This window comes from Phyllobates terribilis, unplaced genomic scaffold, assembly GCF_046119375.1.
Source record: "Phyllobates terribilis strain yellow unplaced genomic scaffold, ASM4611937v1 Scaffold_8__6_contigs__length_399053987, whole genome shotgun sequence".
Taxonomy (NCBI): domain Eukaryota; kingdom Metazoa; phylum Chordata; class Amphibia; order Anura; family Dendrobatidae; genus Phyllobates; species Phyllobates terribilis.
In genome coordinates this window covers 144,723,869-144,740,948 of record NW_027362768.1, presented here as the reverse complement: position 1 = coordinate 144,740,948, position 17,080 = coordinate 144,723,869, and the positions used below count along the sequence as shown (strand labels likewise).

General features: G+C 42.0%; 2 protein-coding genes across 8 annotated transcripts in view; one reads left to right on the top strand and one right to left on the bottom strand.

The window, feature by feature from the left end:
- SSBP3 (single stranded DNA binding protein 3) overlaps window positions 1–13,062 on the top strand; it is a 29,415-nt gene extending 16,353 nt beyond the window's left edge. The window contains exons 5-18 of one of the 7 annotated variants that reach the window (XM_073643431.1): window positions 4,466–4,555; window positions 5,086–5,163; window positions 5,731–5,790; window positions 6,278–6,341; window positions 6,422–6,498; window positions 7,852–7,907; window positions 7,989–8,037; window positions 8,213–8,248; window positions 8,459–8,513; window positions 8,648–8,718; window positions 9,300–9,378; window positions 9,504–9,532; window positions 10,323–10,424; window positions 11,805–13,062. In XM_073643431.1, the coding sequence (XP_073499532.1) occupies window positions 4,466–4,555; window positions 5,086–5,163; window positions 5,731–5,790; window positions 6,278–6,341; window positions 6,422–6,498; window positions 7,852–7,907; window positions 7,989–8,037; window positions 8,213–8,248; window positions 8,459–8,513; window positions 8,648–8,718; window positions 9,300–9,378; window positions 9,504–9,532; window positions 10,323–10,424; window positions 11,805–11,834 (876 nt within the window). In that variant the 3' untranslated portion in view covers window positions 11,835–13,062. Of the gene's footprint in view, window positions 1–4,465; window positions 4,556–5,082; window positions 5,164–5,730; window positions 5,791–6,277; window positions 6,342–6,421; window positions 6,499–7,827; window positions 7,908–7,988; window positions 8,038–8,209; window positions 8,249–8,458; window positions 8,514–8,647; window positions 8,719–9,299; window positions 9,379–9,503; window positions 9,533–10,322; window positions 10,425–11,804 lie in introns of all 7 variants that reach the window. The other 6 variants (XM_073643430.1, XM_073643429.1, XM_073643428.1 and 3 more) reach the window with 6 other exon arrangements.
- A 2,294-nt stretch (window positions 13,063–15,356) lies between these two features.
- Window positions 15,357–17,080, bottom strand: part of MRPL37 (mitochondrial ribosomal protein L37) — an 18,253-nt gene continuing 16,529 nt past the window's right edge. The window contains exon 7 of the mRNA XM_073643420.1: window positions 15,357–15,493. Within this exon, the coding sequence (XP_073499521.1) occupies window positions 15,416–15,493 (78 nt within the window). The 3' untranslated portion in view covers window positions 15,357–15,415. The remainder of the gene's footprint in view (window positions 15,494–17,080) is intronic.

Below are 17,080 nucleotides of genomic sequence, written 5' to 3'. Positions count from 1 at the left end.
TATGGGTTTTTGTAAGTGTTATTATATTGATATATTTTGTAATGTATGTATATATTTATAAAATTTTCACAACCTTCTTATTCATTACACAAGTCCCTTTATGTTGGCAGTGGTGAGGTGCACGGCGGTGTGTTGGCGTGCTCTGCTCGCTGCTGTTTCCTTGGATACGACTCCATAATGTGCAGGTGACCCACCAGCTGCAGGAGGCTCCTGACTTCTTGACGTCCTTTTGCTGATGCTTTTATCTAAGTATTTGTGTTGCTGTGAATGGCACCTCTCAATCCCCCCCCCCCTTCCCTAACCTGGGGATCTTTTTTTTTTTTCTTAACCCTTCCCTGACCTAAATGTAATATTTTTATATATATATAAAATCTATACTTTTAGCAAAATACTACATACATTAAATATATTGCATCCAGATATTGTTTAAAAACAATAAAAAAAAAAAAAAAAAAAAATTGCTTGAATAGAGCTGCAGTGTAAAGCATGGTGAGCAGAGTAGCAGCCTGAGAGTGCAAAAAAACATAGTGGTGCAGACATCTCACTGGTGGTTTGTGTCTGTACTCTGTTCTTGGTAACTTATGATCACCAGCAGACTTTGGGGCGAGGGGGCAGGGTAGTAAGTCAGGTATGTAATGACTAAGGAAGAGACATTTGCTGACGCATTTCATGTGGGAGTTTACGCTGCAGTCCCAGCGAGCCATCCTTGTATATCTTGCTCCTGTTGTAATGAGTGCGAGCTCTGTTGTCCGGCTTGGTAAGAGCGGTGCCCCTGCTTAGCATATTGTGCCTGATTGATGGCTGCCAGGCTGGAACAGATGCCCCAGGACACCCTGTAGTCCATAATAATAGGAGACATGCGAACAAAGAGCGGGGGGGGCGGTCTGTGCGTCTGATGTACATTCTCTTCACACCTGCCTTGTTTACTCTTACCCACCGCCATTCGCAGATCTGTGTGTGTATATATATATATATATAGTGATGAAAAACTTGCATTCAATAGGTGTAGGGAAAAAAGGCACTTTCCCTTTTTAAAAAAAAAAGAAAAAAAAAGGCGTTTACAAAGTTTTTGCCTAATCTTTACACAGTTACAAATCTTGTGCCCACTTCTTAGTGTAGTCCAGATTTAAATCAGATAAAACCCCCAAATCACATTAACTTAGAACAATAGTATGTTTGAGGAATTGAACTTGTTTGAGTGGTCATGCATATTTGACCCTTATCTCAAAAAAAAACCTTTCCAACCCACCAATCAGACCTGTTTTATCTCCTGAGGTGTGGTCCTTGGCGAAACTTCAGAACTGGCCATTCAACTTTTTGATGTGATTTTTGGTCATAAATCAGCTAAGAGGAGCTCTGATAAAGAATGATAAGTTACAAACTTTCTGTGGGCTGACTGTCTTTCAGTTAACTCATTCTGCAGCCAACAGAGGACAGTGAAACATAAAGGATATAGAAAACAAACTATGCAAAATTTTGAATGAAACCCAATTGCAAAAATGACTTTTAGCCCTAGTTACATTAATTTAAGTGTTAAGTTGGACAACCCCTTAAAGGGAAAGTTCCCTCGACCATACTGCAGACATACTGTTGTCTTGTGTGAATCTTAATTTTAGGAGAAAAGTTGTTGCCCCAGCCTGAAAGCATTAGATGTAAATTAGATAATTGTCGGGAGACCCCCATACATATTAGCTTGGCCAACGTTAGTCTAATGTATATGGGGGTCTTTAATCTGTTCTTCCTCAATCAGTACAAAAGCTCTCCCGTTGCCTGTGACTATCAGGAGAAATGGCTGTCAATCCAAACTAGCGTTCTACTGACAGCTATTGAAAGTGTGTGGTCTCCTTAAAGGGGATTTTCATGATTTGGTTTATCAGAAACCGATGGCCTACAGTTATTCTGTCCGCCTTTACAATTGATAAATGTTTACAAAGAAGATCATTTAAAAAACCAATATGGCTGCACTTCCTGTTTTTACTTTTGATTTAAAAAAAATGGCCGCTCCCGCTGAATAAAAAAACTCCCAATATCTCTGTAAGTAAAAGTTATATAGTGACAAAACTTTGACCTCCTCTCTTCTTTAAGATATACTAATAAATGGTGATGTTTATGGTGGGTGTGTGGAAACCCACTTTAAGTGCCATAGTAGATATTGGGTAAGGGGGGCGGACGACTGTTTTGGCCTGATATCAGGTGACTTTCTAGTGGCCGCTGTCTGCTCTGAGAACAGCAGGTGTGACAGTTCTCGCCCACTGAAGATGATGTGATTACTTTAATTAGATAAGAGACTTAGCGGGATTCCAATTAAACCTACCTGACTGCACCGCCAGCTAAACCTGTCAGCTGCCATTAGGTCATCGGAGGCAGCCGACAATGCCCGCTCGGAGAGTCATGCCCGTCTTCTGATGTGTGGTTGCAATTTGGATCCAGTTTTATTACAGCGCCCCCATGTGTGCTCCACAGAGGAGTACCAGACTGTATACCTTCAGCTGATGGGTATTGATCGGTATCAGTACAGGAATCCCATACATGTGGGTGATGACCTGACTCAGGATGTAACAGGAGGCTAATGGGCTCTTCAGCATGGAGAGTACTTGACAAATGCAACTTATTTTCCATGATAAATCAGGGTGTTGTAATGCAGAAGAGAGTGGGCCAGGCCGCATGTATATAGCGGCACATTATTGCACCCAGTATTGTTATGCTGATTGGCGCTCTTTGATGGCATTGTGACACTCATGCTGATCTCATGCTGAGCCTGATCCCGAGATCTGGTACAACAGCGCCCTCTGTTGGCGGAAGGATGGAATCGCTGTTTGTTTTTTGCCTGCTGCAGCTTATGAATTCATTCTGGATTGAAGTCAGACACAATTATTATAGACAAATCCATTAAATCTGTGATATTCAATATCTCAGTCAGAGATCTATGACTAACACACCAAAATTTTATTTAGATTACATATAAAAAATACAATAAAATCATTTAAGCCAAGGATACCTCCTATAGGGACAAACCACTCCTGTATAACTTAATCAGACTTGTAGGACATGTAAACCACTATTAAGATTAGTTAATAAATGCTAGTGCAATAGATTATATTATTCCTATGTAGTTACCATTGTCCATAATTTGCGCACCTCATAATGTCCTTCTCTAGTAAGCCAATTTCCCTTAAATGTCAGGAATAGTGGATCTATTAAAGATTTTTACCTGGACAAGAGTAGTTTACTGTTTGCTATGGGGTTTATAAAGCATGGGGCTGGTCTGGTCTGTCCCAGGAAGAAGCCAGAGAGGCGAAACATGCGCCGGGGTAAAGGGGCAGACAAGACCAGCCATACTGATAATTAAAATGATTGAGTTTTTAATTAGTCATAGATCTCTTCTTTGCCTGAGATATATTTGATATCACAGATTTAATGGTTTTTCATATGAAATAGAAGTGCTATGCATTATTTTGGAACACAAAATAATAAACAATTACTATACAGTTTATGGCCTTGAACCAGGTTGTTAAAATGTTGTGTACGTTTTTTTTTTTTGTTTTTTTTTAATTTCTAGATACACACTGGAAATACTATGTATATAATGTGCATATGCTAAAGATTAGGGAATTATTTAACACAATGATAAAAGCAGCATTCTCCCTTTTTAAAGCAGCTGCTCCCACATTCCCCATCTGTACCAAAAGTGAAGGTGTCTTGTATATCCTGGAACCAGACTGCTGCAGCCAATCATTAGTACTTGGCTGTGGTTGGGTGACTTTCATATAGGAGGTCATCAATTTCAGTGACTGAATGGTGGTGGGGGAATTCAAGGAGTAGGCAATGGGTCAGATTTTTTAATTGTATTTTTTGCTTTTTAGATCCCTTCCCCTGCTCTTGCGCTTTTTAGATCCCTTCCCCCTGCTCTTGCGCTTTTTAGATCCCTTCCCCCTGCTCTTGCGCTTTTTAGATCCCTTCCCCCTGCTCTTGCGCTTTTTAGATCCCTTCCCTCTGCTCTTGCGCTTTTTAGATCCCTTCCCCCTGCTCTTGCACTTTTTAGATCCCTTCCCCCTGCTCTTGCGCTTTTTAGATCCCTTCCCCCTGCTCTTGCACTTTTTAGATCCCTTCCCCCTGCTCTTGCGCTTTTTAGATTCCTCCCCTACGCAAGAAAATTATGAAAACTTGTTTAAAAAAAAAAAAAAATCTTAACTTCTTTCCAATGTAGGATGTATATGTACATCCTATATTGGGAGTGGGAGTTCTGATAGCTGTTGCTTAACTGTTTAATCTCTGAAAGTGGCATATAAATAGTTCCAATACACACATGCCAATTTTTGGGTCCCCATTGCCTGCTGACGGCCCAAGCACACACTGGTATTAAGTTGAGATCCATGCTGAGCCTTGTAGTTCCCCTGTGGCTGTATAACCACATGTCTCTTACCTCTGCTGCAGATTACTGACTTTTCTCCTCTTCCTTCCGCAGAGCGCAGCAGCCGCCCCGAGCCCAGTGCTTGGTAACATTCCTCCAAACGATGGCATGCCGGGAGGGCCGATTCCCCCTGGATTCTTCCAGGTACGTCTGCTGGACACCCTCCTTGTCTATGTTTTACCTTCGGGCGAGCGTTTAGCAGCAGCTCCAGCCTTTTCCAGCAGGAATGTCGTCTTGTGCAGCAGCCAGACCTCCGATTAGTGGGCGTACAGGTGCCGAGGCGTCCTCCTCCTTCCTCCGCTGCTAATTACGGAAGCCGCTAATCAGCAGGAATTATCAGTGGCATTAATGTTTAGCAAAGCTGTTAAACAAATGCTTGCAAAATGGCTAATTAATTTCTCTTAATTAAGGCAACTGCTGGTGGTAACTAGCCGTGCTGTCTCTGGCAGAGGGTTCACGGGATAAGCTTCTGCTCACGGAGCGGCACAGCTGCAGAGTCTGCTCCTCCGAGAGCGGAGCGCTCTGCCGTCCTCGTATGATACCGAGCACGCTCTGCTCCATCTGCACACACCAGCCTCTAAATGCATAAATAGAACGCGCCAAGAGCTTTTATCAACGATTTGTAATGGACGTTGCAGTACCGGTTACTAAGCCGCGGTTTTTGTTTTCAGCAGGGGCCACCTGGGTCACAGCCATCGCCTCATGCACAGCCACCTCCTCACAACCCAAACATGATGGGTCCTCACAGTCAGGTAAGTCATTCATGCCATGAACAACGGCGCCACCAATATGCATAGTCTGCGTCTGGTATTGCAGCTAAAATCGCCCTTTTAAGCTGCAAACTTAACATGGCTTCTTTCTTTCAAAAATGGACCTTGGGTCATGTCTGGAATTGCAGCTCGGCGCCATTGATTTAAATGGAGCTAATCTGCAATACCTCGCACAAGCCAAGATTGGGATTCTATGAGAAAGCAGCCATGTTTTTTTTTTGTAATCCCAGACAACCCCTTTAAAATGGGGTGGGGGTATAGCCATAGGACCCGAGGGGGGGGGGGGGGTGTCTATGACACAAAACACTATTTATAATTGTCCAGGGTAGATGGGAACCTGCACAGGGGGCCCAAAAAGTTTCCAGTTACACCAGAGTGCCAAAAAAAAGTAGAGCTACGTTTTTTTTTATTAATACTTTTGCATTTGTGCATTGATATCTTAGGATACTACCATATATTTGCCTTAGCTGAGCTCTGCCAGATCTGCTTTTACTTTACACATAACTTTTTTTTTTTTTTTTTTTGTCCCCCCAATATTTCCTATTCCAGCCTTTTATGTCTCCTCGATATGGTGGCGGACCCAGGCCTCACATAAGAATGGGAAGCCAGGTGAGAAAAATACACTGTGTTGTCATTGGCAGCCTTTACCGACCTTTTATTAAATCACAAAACTATTGTCCGGTGCCATAAACAGCTGATCGATGGGGGTACCGGCAATCTAATAATGACCGATCAAAAGAAAAATTCACCGATCTCATAAGGCCGGATAATTTTTAGGCAATGGAATTGCAAAAAATCTGCATTTTACAGTGCCAACATAGGGCACGATATTTTAAGATATCTCGTACACATGCTACGAAAAATACCTGCAGCGTAAATTGACTAGAGCTGTGGGATTAGGACCTTTTGTGCGGCGGATATAGGTTAGTTACTCCCCTTGGCATGCAATGTCCCTGCACCTTTTTTGCAATATAGTATATAATATAGCGGTAAATCCCACTACTGGCATCCATGTGGGATCTTCGCTGTCAGAGGTCCATGGGAGTGTAGCCTTAATTGTTTGCATTACTCTGTATCTAATAATTATCTCTTACAGCCTCCAGGGGGCGTCCCAGGATCACAGCCTTTGTTACCAAACTCCATGGATCCAACCCGACAAGGTAACGCTCTGATAAAGCTGAATGTGCCCATTTTGGTCACGTGGAGCAACATAAAAATTAATAATTTTTTTATTCTTAAGGACACCCTGGTATGGGAGGACCCATGCAACGGATGAATCCCCCTAGACCAATGGGCCCCATGGGTCCGGGACCTCAGGTGAGCATCTCAGTGTTACTTTAGCCACTAATCCTTCTACATCCAAACTTTTATTTTTCCCTCCTTTTCTTTTAATAATCGTACAGCATGCTTCTATACTAGTATATCTGCCATTATCACTGGAATTCCTAACTTCCGGCTTGTGTGTATCATAAAATAAAGATCCGATTGGTACGTATAGGATTACACTTTATAGTGGTGCAAGGGGGTGTACAGTAGGGCACAATATAAACAGGCATGAAATGGTAGAAAATCACTGATTCCTGGGTGATTTCTGGCTCAGGTGGCATTTTCTGTAGACTGCGCCAATGTCTGTAAGGACTCGTGCAGATGCCAGTTTTTCTCCTACAAGTTCTATTCTTTTTTTTTTTTTTTCATGGGAAATCACTTGTACCTATTATAGTCTATGGGGTTGTTCACGTGTCCGTGTATTTTTGCAGACCGACTGGTCCGTGCAAAATCACAGAGATGTGTCCTATCTTGATTTGATTCTCAGGCTTCCATAGTTCACTCCTACTCATGATTTACACCACTTGGTGTGAGCGATTGACTGATGTCTGGTACAGCATGATGGTGTCCAGTGTTCCCTATAACAAGTTGCAAGTATTTTGGCCTAAAAAAAAAATATTTCAGGTTAAAAATTTGGCTCTGAAGGCTGATGGTTTTCCGGCTCATTGCTGGTTGCAGAATTAATTCATTTTTACCTACTATATATTTGACACATTGTCTTCATCCCTATAAGGTTATAAAATACCTTTTGGGGATCATTTCAACATTTACATTTTTTTTTTTACCTGATTTTCCCTGTAACTGGGACTGGTATATTAGCCCCAGTTACTGTGGAAATATCAGAGCTGTCTGTGTCTCCTGGGACCCAACAGCACCCACCTGTGATCACATAACCAATGAGTCTGGAGGAGAAAGGGCCTTCAGCACCTTCTATTACTGTGTACACAGCAATTAAGAAGGTAGAGGTGGTAATAAACCCTGTCTGCCTTCTCCATGGGGAGCTCGGTTGTGTCTGACATAGGTGTCCCATATACTTTAAAACTTGGTTACAGCCGTACACGTTATTGAAGGATACCAGTAATCTAGCGCAGGCAATAAATGGTAACGAGGTTCACACTGCGGAGTTGTCGAAACGCGTGGTCGCATCTTATCTTCTACACGACACCTGGAGAACACGTGTAGATATAAGCAGATGGGTGTAAATGCATCAGGATTCGGTAGACGTGCGATTACTGGACAGCATGTTATTCTGTGTGACTAACCCTCTCGTTTTTCTTCTCTTCCATTTCTTTCCGGATGATCCCCTCCCCGTTACCGTAGTCTGATCCTTGGTTATCATTGCAGAATTATGGAAGCGGGATGAGACCACCACCCAACTCATTAGGGCCTGGCATGAGCATGTAAGGAGGGCGTTTCAGGGGAGCAGTGGGGGGGAGGTGGTGTATAGCTTCTGTTAAAAACAATGGATTTATTTATTTTAGGGGTCCTGGTGCGGGGAGGCCGTGGCCAAATCCAAATAGTGCAAATTCGGTAAGTCCGGCTTACTGGAGCAGAGTTTATTTTCCACTTTTGACTTGGGATGCATTCACAAACCCCAATTTTACAGTCTTTGTTCCCGACCATGGTTGTGTAAATGTACCACATAGGGCAACCCTTATTAAATGCAATGATTTGTATGTCATTATATCATTTTATTTCTTAGCAGATTCCATATTCGTCGTCATCGCCTGGCACATACGTGGTAAGTGATAGAAACTCTGACTCATGAAATTAGGATGTCGCCCATTTACTATAGCAGTAACACTTTAATTTGGGCGTCTTCCTAGCAAAAGGTAAAGCGATTGTTAAGAAAACTCATTTACAGATGCCGTGTTGATCAATTAGTCAGTGTGTCTCCTCCTGGGAATGGTTTCATCGGATTGTGACTAATGTATGGCTTGTATGTTCGCAGGGCCCACCTGGTGGCGGAGGACCCCCCGGAACGCCCATCATGCCCAGTCCTGCAGGTATATATAGGATACTGGTAATGTAATTAAATTAATTGAAACAAAAATGTGTGTGATAGATAGATATAGATATATATATATATAAAAATCTGAGTATTAGGGGAATATTTTCATGTTTAATCTTCATTTTACAGAATCCACAAACTCAAGTGACAATATATACACCATGATAAATCCTGGTCCGCCGACAGGGAACCGCTCAAATGTAAGTGAATCTGACTGTAATTTTATATTTGCTGAGTCCAAATAACAGTAAGCATTACTCTGTGGCTGTCATGCTGCAAAACTACAACTCCCAGCATGCTCTGGCAGCTCCAGGCTGAAGTCTTTTTGGAGTCGCTGACAAAGGTTGGAAACTACTGTTATACATCCTATTTTTCATGTGCGACAGTCTAGTTACAAGCTGTGAGATGTCATTGAACCACATCAGTCCCTGGAATCTTATTGAATACTTTGACCAGGCCATGAATATCCTGTAGTAATTGTGGAAAATACTTTGACTGCATCCAGAAGTACTACAACTCCCAAAATGCTCAAACAATCTGCATGCCACACACGATGCTCTATTTCTCCTTCATCTATACCCATAGTAGGCAGGTGGGGCGGCTGTCTGATTTTTATAAAAGGGTCCTTTACTCATGAGAGGTCCCCTTTATATAGGGCAGGAAGATCTAACCAATAATGAACTTGGGTCCCACGATAAAAAGATGGAAATGAAAATGGTTGCCTCTCTCTCTCAATGCAGATAAACTAAAAGTTTTATTAAGCTATTTTCTTCTGTCTCAGTTCCCAATGGGACCAGGCTCAGATGGACCTATGGGAGGAATGGGTGGTATGGAGCCTCATCATATGAACGGGTCATTAGGTAAGTGATGTGAGAATGTATATGTAATATTGGCCATTGGTTATCAACATTGATTTATACTCCATTCATATCCTAATACAATCAGTATTTTGATCTGTTTTCTTTTTTTGTTGTTGTTTTTTTAGGGTCTGGAGATATGGACGGACTCCCTAAGGTGAGGCACCACACGTACTAGCTGTATCCTACCCAGGGGGTCAGTGACTGGTGTGTAGAGTAAAAATAAAATCCAATTGCCCTCCGCTCAGTCCTACAGAGGAGGTCGATAGCGGATGATTAGCGTCAGTCTTGGCTTTTTATTTAAAGGGTTATTCTTGTCTTCAGGAGCGCACCGTTCCTGTCTCTTGGCCTTATGATTGCCAGAGGTTGGTGCACTTCTAAAGATTGACAATTGGTTTTGGACATGTGTAGGGGGGCTGAAGCTGATCGGATTCAGAGCGGCACTTGCAAGCTGTAAAGCAAATAACTTGTAAGCTCAGTTCTTCTGATCTATACAGCTGCCACCTCTGATAGACTGCAGAGGTGGCCGGCAACCCAGCAACAAGCAGTAAACCACAAAAATGAAAAAAACTTTTTAATAAGTTAATTGCAAAGTTGAAATTTTGCAATTCTACCTATTTAAGTTTTCATAAGTAAATTGTAAGTACAAGGATAGCAATTGTATTCTACCGAGAAGCCACCGGCATGTTATATAGCAACAAGAATCACATTCCATCTAGTAGTTTATATCAAACTAATGCAAAAGAGAAACAGAAGGAGGAGGGGACATAAAAATGTTTTATTCCCTACGCAGGAGCGGAAGTCATTATATTTGTTGAATATAAACAGTCCTCATCCTCTTTTAGTTACTTTTCATAACGCAGAAGTAATATTTGGACCAGTGTAAAAGTGTGATCCTATAAAATACAGATAGATGATAAATGCTGATTATGTTCTTTGTCTTGCAGAATTCCCCAAATAACATAAGTGGCATTAGTAACCCTCCTGGGACACCGCGAGATGACGGAGAGTTAGGAGGAAACTTTCTTCATTCCTTCCAAAATGATAATGTGAGTCGTTTACGCTGTCGGTAATTCTTACTCTATTCTTGTCTCAGTATTTTTCTTTCAACGTGGTTGATGGTTGTAAAGTGTTAAGGTTCATTTATACGAACTGACCGGCGGTACTAAACGACCGCCCATCTGCAACTTGTTTAATATCCTGTTTACACAGGCAGACTGCTCTTATCGAGGCGGACAAAATGATCTGTCATTTTTCTCGGCAGCGGAGTACAATGCGCTGCCGAGAACAATTTCTGCACAAAAGATCATTTCACTTGACGAACAAGCGTTGTGCTCGTTCATCGGCAGTTAGTTTTATACTGCAAGATTAAAGTAATGAACTCCATTTATCTAAATCGGGACCCACCGGAGATCATTTGACCACCCATGGTGATCAGCGGTTATTGCTGGAGAATTAAATGTTGCTGATTGAAATTAATGTAAACTACATGGTCCTGCCAATGCCTACCAAAATGAATCTTTGCATCCATGTGCCCTAGATAGCTATATGGGTGAGACAACGCCTTTTAAATTTGTGGTGTCCGACCTATGTGCTCTCTTTGCAAGTCATATTGCAAGACTTGTTAAAGGGTTGATTGTGACATGTAGGATTGCTGCTTCCAACAGGTGGCGCTATAGAGTTCAGGTCCTCTTCCTCTCTGAAGAGGCAATTTGCAAAATCCTTTACACAGGAATGCTCCTAGGCACTGCACTGTGCAGGAAACTGCACTTGAACCCAATGGTGTGCCACCTTCATTTTCCAGATTGGTACAAATCCTAGAGGTTAAAGGGGTTGTCCATGCTCTGTTCAAGACTAGTGAATCCTCACAGTGCGCGTTGTCAGGATTTTCCGACGCCAGGAGCAGGCAGGCGTCTGTCCGCAAGTATTCAATTTGCATACATGTTGTCACATGCCAACTAGACGTACGTGTATTGAGAGGGGCTGGATACATCTAGTCAGAATGTGGCCGGAAGTATGTAAATTTCGTACTTGTGGACACATGGCCTGTTCCTCGTATCGGAGAATCCTGACAGTGCGCACATAGTGACTGCATACTTGAGCCCCAAGCCTGGACAACCCCTTTAAGATCCCCAATACACATTACCTAAATGTTGGCCAAACTGGTGGGATTGGATGACCACCTGATGTCACGGGGAGAGAAGGATTGAGCAGGTGGAATTTTCGGGCCAGATTCCTTTTGCTTTCAGGGAAGGTAAGTTGCAGTGGGGCTTTTTCCTCTCTCCCCATTGAAAACCTGAGTGCTCATGTGTTGGGGAAGATGGGCGACCGAGCGAACTCCACCATCCATTCTCATTTGTGTGGTCAGCTATAGTCCCACCTTCATTCAGCTCATGGTGAATTAACCCCCGTGTATCATTCTCTTCCAGTACTCTCCCAGCATGACTATGAGTGTGTGACGACGGGGACAATACTCAACTCAGCTGCTGCTCAGAAGGATCCCGGTGATTGGAGAAAGAGAGAATTGCCTGGAGTTGTGAAATAGACAAGAACAGCTCCTTCAGTTTTGGTTTCATGCAATAAAAAGCCCAAACTTTTTATTCCATCAAACACAGTACAAAAAAAAAACTGTCAAGATGAGAAAATCCTGCTCAGAGGATGTATATCTGTACAGAAAACTTTTTTTTTTTTTCCAAGATAAGGAGACTTTGCGTTATAAACCTGATTGCTGTGTTTTTTTATTATTATTATTTTTGCCCCCCCGAATGTTCTATGTCTGTGACGTGATATCCAGGAGAATAGCTGAAATAGGAAACTTCATGTCTTTTTTGTTTGTTTTTAGCTTTATTTTATTTTTTTTAAAACGAACTGAGAATCTCAAGATGCCCACTTCCCTCCAAAGAGATTTTTTTTTTCTTCTATCTCATGCACCCCCTCCCCAGGAAAAGTGTTTTGTTTTGTTTTTTTTGTGCAGAAATTCTGGTCGGACCTTCACCCTTCTTTACCTCATACAATGCAACACTTGATATTTGTTGAAACACCTAAGACTTTTTTTTTTTAAAACCTCTACAAGAGCGATAATTAACTAGAAACTTCTAGAATCCAGAGGATGAACTCGGAAAGAGATGTTTCATGGGATTGCAGAGCCTGCAACTTACAGTTTCGTGGCAAGGCTTGATCCTACGGACTTCAACGAGGTGGCTCTGTTGGAGGAGGTGGGCAGCAAAAAAAACCCCATCCCTGCCAGGCCGCCATCTGCATAACCACTGCCTGGTCTGGTTTCCATCATATCCACGTCGCCCTAGATCATGTTCCGCTGATACACAACACTGTATTTTTTTATTATTATTATTTTCAGACTGAATTGAGAAACTTTAATTAAAACGGCTACACTCTGGTTTTGCATATTAAAAGGGACAGTCCATGTAAAGCTGTTTTGAGTTTCTGATCAAATGATGTGTTCCTGGTTTTCCCCTCGTTTTATTTGCCAGGAGTAACTGACGGAGGGAACAATTAGCATCTCCTCTCAGGACATTGTTACAAAAAAAAAAAAATTCCTTGTGTATTCCAAAAAAAAAAAAAAGGGATAGTTAAATTATTGTCTCTTGATATGGGACAGCTTGGAATGATATGGTTAATTTTTCCGCCTCCATGCTGTAATAAATTTAATAAATTGAAAGAAATGTCTAGTGGTTTAGTTAAAATTATTACCTTTCTTTTAATTTTCCAAAACAGAATTCTGCCTCATCTATTGCTTATGCTTTCGGGCCACGTGAAAAGAAGGTCCAGAAACAGCACCACTCTTGTCCGTGGAACGTGTCTGGTGTTCAGGTTCATTCTCACTTTGGAAAAACATTTATACACATGCATTTTATTAGGAAATACTTCATTTTTGGGGTGGCAAGGGCTGAAGTTCGGTTTGCCTCTTTCTGATCAAACACACCAACGCGGTTAAGTCAACTTCACATCGGCGCATTTCTGTTCCTATGTTTTGGCTGCAAACCTCAGCTGGACAACTGGTCTTAGAACTGAAAGCAACAGTTGTGTGTGTATGTGTGTATATATATATATATATATATATATATGTGTGTGTATATAAGTGTGTGTGTGTGTATAAGTGTGTGTGTGTGTATAAGTGTGTGTGTGTGTGTGTGTATATAAGTGTGTGTGTGTGTATAAGTGTGTGTGTGTGTATAAGTGTGTGTGTGTGTGTGTGTGTGTGTGTATAAGTGTGTGTGTGTGTGTGTGTATAAGTGTGTGTGTGTGTATAAGTGTGTGTGTGTGTGTGTGTATAAGTGTGTGTGTGTGTATAAGTGTGTGTGTGTGTGTGTGTGTGTAAGTGTGTGTGTGTGTGTATAAGTGTGTGTGTGTGTGTATAAGTGTGTGTGTGTGTGTATAAGTGTGTGTGTGTGTGTGTGTAATCTCCTGTGGGCACATCGGCAGTACGTGGATGCAAGCGATGAAGTTCGGTTCGCCTCTTTTTAATCAAACACACCAACGCTGTTAAGTTAGTTCCACACGGACACATTTCTGTTCTTATATTATGGCTGCAAGCCTCAGCCAGACAACAGGTCTGATTACTGAAAGGAACAGTCAAGTGTATATGAGTGGCGAAAAAAAAAATACTTGCATCATGTTACTTCTGTGGGCACATCGGTAGTACATGGATGCCAAACCAGAGCCCTGCCGGCAATGCCCGGTGCTGCTTCTGTTTAGTAGGTCTTCTACAGCATCATTGTGATGAAATGCTCTCAGGACGGGCCCACTAATTGGAGGTGATTAGGTAGGTGGTTTTCAGGGTCCGGTAAATCAATCTTTTTGCTCAATTCTAATAAGACGGTACACATTTATATTAGTCTTAAAATGCGCCAGTTTATCACAGTGATTCATGTTTGCTAAATTTGGCTTATGTTTAGACGGTCTAGTCTTGGCTTACCTAATCTATTAATTATACTAGAAATTTGTGCCAAAATTTTGGCACAATGTTGCACGTTTGACTGCATCGGTTTTTTCGAAGTCTCACCTTTTCAGCAAATCCATCCCCACTGTCCAACAAGGCACAGGATGTTTTTAAAACCATAAATATGGTATTGGTGCAAATTGCACCAGGATTTTGACACATTTTGGTAGATAAATCTTCCCCAGTGCTATTAATATAGGTTGTATAAAAAAAAAAATCAGGATTGGCAAGTTGTCTCTGTATTATGCTGATAACGTGGGGGGAATAAATGCAGGAAGGTTGGATACCAGTACATGAGTACTTGCACAGTATACTGGGTGTCTGCTTCATTAAATGAGATGTACTTATGTATACTCTTTTCTTCTGAGCACTGGCATCTGGTGTTTTTTGCTCATCTGTTAAAACTTGTGACCTTCAAAAGAGCTGTTTCTGTGAGCAGGGTTGCATTTCTTTTCACTATTGTGCTGTTTCCCGTGTTGCAAAATGATAGGTTCTTTCCCCTTCAGATTAAGTTTTGACTGTCATTACCCTTGCAGTTTTTTGGAATTATATTGACTTTCACAGAAAAGCCAGTACTTTAGGCAGGAGCTATGTGGTTGATGTGGCCAAAGATGGCTGTATATCGTTGCTCAATGGCAGAAACTCACAGTGCACTGCAACAACAGTCTAAGGAATTGAAAACTTTGGCCCTCTTACCTATATGATATTGGAGCAACAGTCACGGCATGTTTCTGGGCGGTAAGTGGCAGCTAACCAATCCCTCCATCCATTGCGGTAGTTCCATTGTGGACTCGTATACCCATGAATTCATCAATATTCTGCTTTCCTCTTGCAGTAGCCCAGACATGCTTTTTTTTTTTTTTATATTATACATTTTAATGTCTTCGCTCTATGCATTTTAGTCCTAAACATCCACCCTGTGGCTCAAACTTTTGGAAATGCCACCCGGACCCAAACCTATTTTCAGGATGCTTCTCTCCCATAGCTTTATACATCAGCATTACACATAGTGCAGGGCACATTCTTCTATAAATAATCTGGTTTATTCAAAAATTGTATGTACAGATATTTTACTAGTAATCAGACTGCTCCATTCAGATACATTGCCCAAAATTTCACAAAGGTAGCTGGGTTGAAACCAGCGATGCCTGCAGGTACCTAGAAAGAAAAAAAACAGATGCTCAAAAACCAAGTGTTCAGAGATTTTTCATTATACCCTTAATGAAGCAGCCAATTTTTTTTTTTTTTTTTTTCTGGGATGTTTTACTTTTGAAAAAAAAATCCTGAAATTTGTAAAAATAAAAATTTGTTTCCATGACCCACAACATTTGAGTTTTGTAGCAATGGAGTTGTGTAAGGACTAGTGTTGAGCGAGTATACTCGGCCGAGCACCGAGTACTTATAGAATGCTCGGGCTTTAAGTTTTTGTCGCTCCGTGAGCATGATTTGCGACTGTTTGACAGATTTAATACATGTGAGGAATGCCTGTTTTTCCAGCATTTCTCACATGTATTAAATCTGTCAAACAGTTGCAAATCATGTTCACGGAGCGACAAAAACTTAAAGCCCGAGCATTCTATAAGTACTCGGTGCTCGGCCGAGTATACTCGGCGAAAGGGTTAACCGAACATACTCGCTCATCACTAGTAAGGACTTATTTTAAAGGTGCCGAGCTGTAGTCATTGTTTCCATTTTGATCACTTTGTAGTACATTTATTGGGGAGGGTCCAAAAAATCAGTTTTTTCCATTTGTTCTCTTTGCAGAGTTTACCTTATGGGTAAAAATAATTTTATTTTTTGATAGATCAATACCGGATGTTTATTTTCTAAATGAGAAAAAGAGGGATTTTTGGTACTCACTGAAAAATCTCTTTCTTGGAGCCTTCATTGGGGGACACAGGACCATGGGTGTATGCTGTTGTTGCTAGGAGGTTGACACTAGGCAAAAAAGAAATAGCTCCTCCTCCGCAGTATACACCCGCCTACAGGAACCAAGCTCACCAGTTAGTGGCTAGAGCAGTAGGAGGAACATAAAATAACCAACTATGCAATGCCCAACGGGGTACAACCGTGAAAACTAAATTAGATGGCCAACTGGACATATGCCCAAAATCAGGGAGGGTGCGGTGTCCCCCAATGAAGGCTCCAAGAAAGATTTTACGGTGAGTACTAAAAATCCCTCTTTCTTTATCGCTTCATTGGGGGACACAGGACCATGGGACATCCTAAAGCAGTCCCTAGGGTGGGAGAACACAAGATAGGTCAGACTGTGGGCAACCGCCACCTGCAGAACCTTCCGTCCAAGACAGGCATCAGCCGATGAATAAGTGTGGACCTTGCAAAGGTGTGGAGTGAAGACCAAGTTGCGGCCTTGCAGATTTGTGAAGCCGAAGCCTGATGGCGAACCGCCCAAGAGGCCCCCACCGCCAGGGTGGAGTGAGCCCTTACTCCCAGAGGGGGAGGTTTGTCTGAGACGCGATATGCCTCCAAAATGGTCGAACGTATCCAACGGGCGATGGTTGACTTGGAAGCAGGAAGATCCTTGCGATGCCCCTCACGTATGACAAACGGCGTCCGAACGCCGAAGGGAAGCCGTTCTAGAAAGGTACACGTGTAGAGATCTGACCAGATCCAGTTTATGCAGGGATTTCTCCAATGGATGCACTGGGGCCGGGCAGAAAGAAGGCAAAACAATGTCCTCATTGATGTGGAAAGAGGAGACTACTTTCTGCAAAAAGGAAGGCA